The following is an 8,922-nucleotide window of genomic DNA, read 5'->3' on the forward strand; positions in this document are numbered from 1 at the left end:
CTTTAAATGTTGCTCTTCCTGTAAGGGAAAATGTCCCTGGAAAGACAAGCACCCTCGGTGCAATAAGTGACTCCCCCTCAATCACACTGAAGCGTCCTATCGGCACTGTAAGCTCCTACTTCCTAAGACCATGAAGGAGCGTTCTGTAAAATGGTGAGCGGCCTATGCGATGCCGCAGGCCGAGGGTAGCTCCCCCGCCGCCACAGCTGTAGAAAGTGATAAGGCCCATAGCGACGACCATGGCTCCGACACAGATGCCATTGACCTTACAACAGAGCAGAGTCGCTGCAAGAGGTCCGTCCCCGGCCTCGATAGGCACAACGCTAGCCCTGCTATGGGGAGGTTACACCCGCACCCACATCACAAGGGACTAAATAAACAACCCTGGTACCGCTGCGACCTTTCGTCGAAGTGGTCAAAGGCACCAACAGGTGCGTTGGGTTCCTCGACGACACCCGCTGATTCACAGAATCGGCAGCCCTCCCCGCATCCGCATAAGCGGCATGCCTCCGGGCACTCTGTAACTAAGGGCGCCAGCACCAAATCCCTCAAGGCTGTCGACGTGCCTTCCAAGAGTGCGCCGACGCTTAAGAAAGCTCTGATCGCGCCGAAAGTTTAGACGCAGCCGCCCTCCCAGCCTAAACACCTTCCCGTAACGCTGAGCAGCAGCGAAAGCCTAGCGAAGATTGTCTTGGCGGCTGGTAAGCACAAAGATACGTCGAAAGACATATCAGGACACCCGGAAGGGTGGGATAGGCCCAAGAATACATCGGAGACTACAGAAGGTTTGAAAGAACGACAAGACATTACAGAGAGTCCCCAGCCTTTGTCTAAGACTCTAAGTGTAAAAGCTGGACATTCTAGGCTACAGGATCCTCTAGAGGAGTCCTTTCCCCCTTTAGACACCTCTGGGTCATCTAAATGGACTAGGGAGAAATTTGAGGGTTGAATGGACAAGCTAGAAAAATGTGTAGGTTTTTCAGAGAGGTTCCCTCCTAAACGGCCTTGTGAGGAGATCACTTATGATGTACCCACAATAACTAAATACCAGAGGACCTCAGACCCTCTCCATGAGGAGGTCTTCAACCTTTCAGACCCTGAAGAGGTTCCTCTTGACCCTTATGCATCGGGGTTTGACCCTTATGAACAGGGGGGTGATCTTTTCGATGATCCTCATGATCACACCACGGATTGCGGATTGGGGAGATGACCAACCTGTTGGTGAGAACCCATCTTGGCTATCCCCTACCGCGGACCCGGATGCCATTTGCCTTGACTCTCCATCGCCTCCCCCTCTGCGTCAGGCCTCTCCTGGGGACGACCAAATGGCGTTTAACACCATTCTTAGGAAGGCGGCTCAGCACTTCCAAATAGCCACACAGGAGGTAGTGGTAGACTCATATTTTGAGGAGCACATTTTAAAAGAGAAGCCTCCAGCTAGCCAAGCTATTCCCCTTCTCAATTCCATCAAGCGACGCATCGCCCCCTCTTTATTGACACCCTCTAAAACCAGAGCTGTTTATCCCAGGGTTCAGAAACTTTTTTGACCGTCACTAACCAATCCCCTATATATTAGTGGTCATGCCACTCCAGATTCTCTGCTGGTCACGAGGACGAGGTCAGGGGTCTCCTTGTTTACAGGAAAGTCACCACCAGACAAAGAGTGTAAAAGTTATATGCCTTGGGAAAAAGAAACACCACTGCTGCGGCTTACTCCACGTGCATAGCCAATAATACCACGCTATTGGCTAGTTTTTTAGATGTCCAGTGGAACTTACTGCAGGAGGGTCTACAAGAAGTCGCAGAACCAGTGCGCTACCGACCTACTAGCAATCGTGTCGGAGGGCAAACAAGTCAATCACAACATCCTCATGAATACCATGGATGTTGCTAAAACAGCTGTTCGTACCCTGGCACAAGATACCCTTTTAAAGCACCATGTCTGGTTGAGGAACGCCGGGTTCAAACCCGAGACTCAATCATCATTCATTGACAAACCTGTGCAAGATACCAATCTGCTTGGAAAGGCAGTGGACGTGGAGCTAGAGACCGCCAAGAAAGAACACAAGACCCTCAAACCTTTGAACCAGATTACTCAAAAGACCTTTTCAACAAAGTGGGGGAAGTTCTCGCTGCTCCTTTTGCAGGCAATCCCATCAACATTCCCCACATAATCAATAGAGCTCAGGGAACAATTGGTCTTCGGGACAAGGTTCTAACACCCCCAGTACTTCCCCTCCCAGAGGAAAACATCGAGGCAAGGGAAGGGGTCGTAATGCCACGCCTAGTGGCTCCCCAGCCTCTGGCAAGTCCGGGTCCTCTCCCATACCTCCCCGGGCGGGGGACGCTTAACATCATTCCTGCATGCATGGGAGGAGATCGCATTGGACCAGTGGGTGCTCAAGACCATCAACCACGCGTACTGTATCGAGTTCAGCTGGCCACCTCGGTACAGACCTCCAAGATCCATGCGCCTGACACCGGAACATCTCACGATCCTGCTACAAGAGGTCAAGATCCTGCAGGAAAAGGGTGCTACCTAGGTCGACCCAGTTCTACAGGTAAACAAGGGTACTTTCACCTGTTAACAAGGGTACTTTTTACAAGGGTTCAGTGTACTTTCTTGAACCCAAAAAGGATCTAACAAGGCACCCTGTTCTAGACTTGCGCCCAGCGAACAAGTTTGTCAAACCCCAAATGTTTTGTATGGTGACGTTGCAAGAAGAAATTCCTCTTCTCATGAAGGGGGATTACATGGCAACATTGGACATGAAAGATGCATACTTTAATATTTTAATGTTGCCTGCCGGCACACAGAAAGTACCTTAGGTTCATGATAGAGGGCAAGCACTATCAGTTCAAAGTCCTTCCCTTCAGCATTGCCTCGGCCCCAAGGGTATTTACAAAGATACTGGCCGTGGCAGCGGCTCACCTAGGCAGGCAATCCATCCCAGTTTATCCTTACCTCGACGACTGGCTCATAACAGTGGAATCCTACAAAACATGCCTAGCAAATACTCCAAGGACGGTCAACCTTTTATTCAGTCTGGGCTTCTCCATAAACAAGAAGAAATCCAGCCTTGACCCCAGCCAAGTCAAGCAGTTTCTAGGGGCTCTTATTCAGACAGAAGACGTCCTTGTCTTCACCTCCAACGAGAGGGTTCAAAACATGCTGTTTCAGATCCCTCAGTATGTAGCCGGTCACGAGGTTATGGTACGCAAGGTCATGCGACTCTTAGTTATGATGGCATCCTGCATTTACTTGGTTCCTCACACGCATTTGCACATGCGCCCCGTGCAAGAGTGGCTTAACAGCCAATGGTGTCAGTCCAGCGGACTATGGGACGATCTAGTGGTTGTCTCGGTAGCCCTTGTTCTCTCTCTGAGGTGGTGGTCGAGGGAAAACCTCTTGAAGGGGAAAACCTTCACCACCCCCGCAGTGGAAGCCACTCTTATGACGGACACATCCCTCACAGGGTGGGGGGCTCACCTTCGTCAACAGATGGCACACAGGTTTTGGCCCCCAGCGGTAGCTTCCAACCACATAAACCTGTTGGTGCTACTAGCGGTGTTCAAAGCACTGAAAGCCTTTCAAACGCAGCTACAGGGAAAGACAGTACTGGTCCTCACAGACAGCACCACAACCATGTACTACCTGAACAAGCAGGGGGGGGCACTCATTCTCCAAGGCTGTCCAAACTATCTCAGAACATTTGGAAGTGGGCTCTCAAACACAAGATTTTTCTATTGTCTCAACACATTCCATCGGAACTCAACCTCTGGCAGACATGCTCAGTCGAGACTTCCCACTGCCCTTAGAGTACAAATGGCGACTAGACGAAGACATTGTCTCAAACGTTTTCGCAGAATGGGGTTTCCTAGAGATCAACCTGTTTGCAACTCTGGAGAACTCACAATGCCCAGATTACGCCTCCAGGCACCCTCAAAACCAATCCAAGGGGAACGGTCTCACGCCTTTACAAAACACTATTGCCTAGACACTCACTCTAGGTCTGATTCTCAGGTGGGACAAGCAGTACTAAGACATCTTTTCACTACTATTCCTTCTCACATCCCACCTCCAACTCAGGGTACTGCTCGCTAGTCTATGCACAGCACATGATTCTAAGCAGATTAACAAGCATCAGAAGACATGCATTACTTACCGTAATCGCATTTCTGATGGTTGTATCTGCTTAGATTCACATGCTCAACACCCTTCCTCCCCGCTTGGATGGGAGGAACATATACGTCTTACTACTTCTCTCTTTCTTTACTCGCTCACGATAGCCATAAGGCTCCCTGACGGCAGAAAAAATACAATTGGACGGACCTCGATGCGTGAGGATTTCTAGGTACACTACACGTCACGTTAGGGATAGTGTTACAGACACGCCTATGCCGACGTCCCTTTTGATCCTCGAAAAACAAGATGCAATACTCTGCGGTTACCACTAGATGTCGGACTATATGCACAGCATGTGAATCGAAGCAGATACAACAATCATAAATGCTATTACGGTAAGTAATGCATGACATCTAAAAGCTAGTCACAGGAGAAGGCCTAAAGGCAAAATCCTTATCTAGCTGACTCCCTCTGGGGTTCTTCTAAAGGGTCCCTAACCTAACAATCCCCAGGTGTACCTCAATAGGGAATGCCAATTGTTTGTGTGCCAATAACAGACACCCCAGTCATTATCTCACCCATACACACCCTCTCTCTCTCTTTTCCCTGATCTCACTACTCTTTTTGACGCACCCTCTACTCTACTCTCACTCACCCCCGCCCTCCTCAACCTTCTACACCATCAAGTCTTCTTCCTCTCTTCTCCCCTTCTGTCTCCCCGATGTACGCACTCTCTTCTCCTCGCCCATACGCCTCTTTCCTCACCTCTCTCAACACCCCTTTCTCACCTCTCTATTCACCCCTCTCTTCACCTTTTCCCTTACCCTTCTCCACAACTCTATCATTTTCTCTCACCTAGACACAATCTCTTATCTACTCTTCTGTGCCCTACAAGAGTGAGAGCCAACTGGATGGAAGTAGGAAAACAACAGGTTCTCGGACAAACCATGTTAATGAAAGTGCAGTAGATCGTAACAGACCTGAAAGGCATCCATCCAACAAGCAGTGAAAAAAGTGCCCTCTGTGCTCAAATATTAATACACTCTCTCTGCGTCTCTCTTACAACTACTTCCTCTTGATTCCACTATTTCCACTACTGCCTTGCACTCTCTCCACACCCTTCTCCCATAAACCCTCTCTATCACACTCACTCTCTATCTAATTCCCCCTACACTTTTCCCTGTCTTTGTCTATTTTTCACTCTTTCTCAATCACCTTTTACACCCCCCCGACAACACTACATTCATTGTTACTACTCTCACAACCAATACCGACCTTCAATCTCTCTACATACTCCAAAATCCTCTGCCACCTCCTTGCACACCTGATACACCACCTTCACAGGGTTCTTGTACACCTCTTCTGCTCCAAGCCTCAACCAAACAAACACTTTCCAATCTCCTCTGTGCTGATTGGGATTTTGTAGCCCAGACTTCCCTCTTTCACCACTCTTTCTGGCTCCCATTGGCCCCTTGGCCCCTTGGTCACATGCTCCCTGTGGCTAATATCTGGCTATATTTTCCCTAGATTCTGGGTTACGCAGGTACACATTTTTAAAAGTCCTCTTAGCTCTGTCCCCTTTTTATTTATCTCTTTTGGCATGTTCACAGCCAGGTGTCAAGCTCCCCTTTTACCTTGTGGCTTTCTTCATGTGCTGGTGATTTTTGGTTCAAATTCATTGTGGGAAGGATGTCTGTGTCTCCTCTGCTCCCCTGTAGTCCCTTATCCACCATTCCTTTAGGCGCTCTACGGGGCTGTTAGGTCGGGAGTCTCATCTCTTTTGGCAAGAAAACACCCAGCCCATACCATTTCTGTTCTCGATTCCATTCCTCTGATTCTGCTCTGGGTTCTCTTGGTTGTGACCGGGGGCTTTCTGGGAGTTGCTATCCTGAAAAAGGTAAAAGAGAACTCGGCCAGAACAAGTACTGCGAGGCATAGTGTGACAGAGGTTGGCACTCACTTTCATATTCAAGGCACGTGAGAGGGTTTTGGGGTCTGCCCCCCCTAACAACTACCCCTTCTTGCCTCTGAGACAGGGCTGGCTTTGCCCACGTAAATCTGCTGCCCCCCATCTGGAGTGGTCCATGTTCCTCCCTGACAGGATCGAGTCCGGACCCTGTCACACTTGTCAATATTTGGTGCAAAACTCTGTAAGAGACACAGCTGGTCATGTGGCCACGGGCACTCCTCTGGCTGGTGGAAGAGGACTGCTCTTTAAGCTCAACTCATATTCTGGGGTGCAGATCTGTCTTGCTGTATCTCCTCCCTCTAAGCTCAGTTCAGGTTCTGATAGAAGAGGCATGCCCTGCAGTGGCTGCTCCATGATAAGCTCAGTTCAGACTCTTGACTGTGAATGTCTGTAATGTAATAGGACCCATTTATATGAAAGCTCAGACCGAGTCCTCTTAGTGCAGGTCTATCCCATAATGGCTTATCTGTTTACCTTAGGCCAAGTCAATTTGTGCAAAGAAGATCTGTCCTGTAATGGATCATCTTCTATTCAGCTCAGGATGTAAAAAGATGCAAGTCTGTTGTGCAAAAGCTTCCCACTCAAATCCGAATTCAGGATGTGAAAGTGAAGATCTGTCATGTTCAGGCTACTCTATCCAAACTTAGCTTATGCCCTGATGTTGCAGGTGTGTGCCGAAACATCAGGACAGAACACACGTTTGTCCGCACTCAGTTTAGACTGTTAAGAGTGCACATCTGCTCTGTAATGTACTGTTCCTATGGATACACATTGCTGAGACCCAGATGATGGTTATATAATCTAATAACCCCTTTCTTACTGTAAAATTAGAGCTACACCACTACTTACCTGTGAGGGTATTTCCTACAACAAATCTTTTTCCTCAGCTAAGCTCAACGTCTGCTCTGAATGTCTGAATCTAGCCGGCTAATACCTCTCTCTTTTACCTTGCAGTTGATTACATCATCATGCAGTTTGGCCGTGTGGCTGACGATGCCTTCACTATGGACTACAACTATCCCATGTGCGCTGTCCAAGCGTTTGCTATTGCCCTCTCCAGCTTTGACGGGAAGCTGGCCTGTGAATAGCCAGCAAGTGCAGACTGAGAGACAGTCATCTGCCATTAGTGATTGGCATTAAGTGTGGCTGCCACAAAGGACCACCATGATGGAGATTTTCTACTTTGGCATGGAGTGCCTCTCTCACTGCATCACTTCTCCTGGTGTCTCGATTAGTGATACCATTGTCACCTGAACTGGTGTGACCAGGGAGCCATGGTCAAGGAATTTGTCTGGGTGTTCAGTATAAGCAAGCCTAAGGATGAAATGCCTGTTTGGACTTGGGATGCCTACTCCAGAAGACCATTAAAGATTTGTTGGGACCAAAGGAAAGCCCAGATATTTAATGGCATTTTGTCCAACAGCACCATTTTCTAGAAACAAATCTTTTCTTTTTAGAGGTCTAAAGTACACTTCTGAAATCCAATAAACTTGATAATGAAAAACTGAAGCTTCCTTCATTCTGAATGAGTTTAGATGCAGACATTTAAAAAATGACTGCCAAGTGCAAGTGTTGCAAGGGAAAGGCATGGGCGGGAAGAGAGGAATCATATTGTATCATGCTAGACTATAGGACTTTCGTTAGACTGTAGGTCAAGATCACGTAAAGGACTGGCAGACATACGTTTGCACCTACTGGTTTTCGAGGGAAGGGAGTCAGGGCACAAAGGGGCCACTACATAGGAAAAAAGGTGTCAAGAAAAATATTAAATAAGACAAAGGAAATATCTACAGTAAGTGAACAAGATTAATTACATTTTGTAGGGTGTGTATTATGTAACTGTACCCAGAACAAATACCATAAAGTCACATAACACTAGTGTGGTTCATCGATCTAAAAGGGCATAAACCAAAGATTAAGGGCTGCATCTGTAAGACCTGTTAATGGGGTTAAAGAGCCTGGCCGCTTGTGCATCTGCACACTAAGTCTCTGGGCATTTGTCAGAGATGTATTAGGGAGTCAACATATCCATGTAGACTACAGCGAAATGCACAGGAACACAGGACCACCCGGGTTTCCAAGCACATTTACTGCACGGTTGCAGGAGTCATTTGGTATCTACGCCAGGCAAGCATGTACACGGCAGAGAGATGCAATGGCAGCCATCATTCCAAGTTCAATTTCAGTATACTCAGCTCAGCAAAAGTGGGCATAGCCTGCTGAAATCCAGTCTGCAAGGGACAAAATACTGAACGCCACGTTCTGTGTTGAGGATCTCCCTGGAGGAGCAGACAGTCCATGCATAAAGTATTGTTTGGAGTTTCAGGGCAGGTTTTCCCCACTCTGTGGGGAAATGTCTTCACCCAGAGTTTGGGGCAAATGCGGCCTAAGTGTATAAGGAGTATGCTTAACTGGTGTCCGGGAGTTAGTCAAATAGCACACAAACTTGGAAACAGTACAAGGTCCTCACAGACAATACCATGCATTTCAGTGTAAAAGTACCTCCCAAGATTCCGAGTAAAGTTGCAGGAAGGGAAACACAAGAAATATCAGAAATAAAACAGGAAAAGTTCCCAAAGGAAAATGTAGCCCGAGTGGGCTCAAGAATGCGTCAATGAGCAGCAAAATGTTGCTTCACAGCCTAGGCATCAAAAACAGACACAGGGGCTGACCTGAAACATTACCTTGACATGCAGCAAAACGAACCCCAAAGCTTGATAATGAACTTGTCCTAGCTGTCAGGGTCCCATTGCATATCTCAGCTCTAAGGAGGTTCCCATTGAATATCTCAGCTATAAGGAGGCTTGTGGTATGGCACAAGGGTCCG

At 47.9% G+C, this 8,922-nt stretch overlaps 1 protein-coding gene across 4 annotated transcripts in view; it reads left to right on the top strand.

Annotated features, from left to right (window-relative positions):
• The window catches only part of TULP1 (TUB like protein 1), a 767,520-nt gene extending 759,921 nt beyond the window's left edge, over window positions 1-7,599 (top strand). For all 4 annotated transcript variants that reach the window (XM_069633446.1, XM_069633445.1, XM_069633447.1 and 1 more), the window contains one exon: window positions 7,050-7,599. In XM_069633446.1, coding sequence (XP_069489547.1) covers window positions 7,050-7,183 — 134 coding nt within the window. In that variant the 3' untranslated portion in view covers window positions 7,184-7,599. The remainder of the gene's footprint in view (window positions 1-7,049) is intronic.
• The last annotated feature ends 1,323 nt before the right edge of the window (window positions 7,600-8,922 follow it).

Source organism: Ambystoma mexicanum, chromosome 13 (genome assembly GCF_040938575.1).
Source record: "Ambystoma mexicanum isolate Mex_15411 chromosome 13, UKY_AmexF1_1, whole genome shotgun sequence".
Classification (NCBI taxonomy): Eukaryota; Metazoa; Chordata; class Amphibia; order Caudata; family Ambystomatidae; genus Ambystoma; species Ambystoma mexicanum.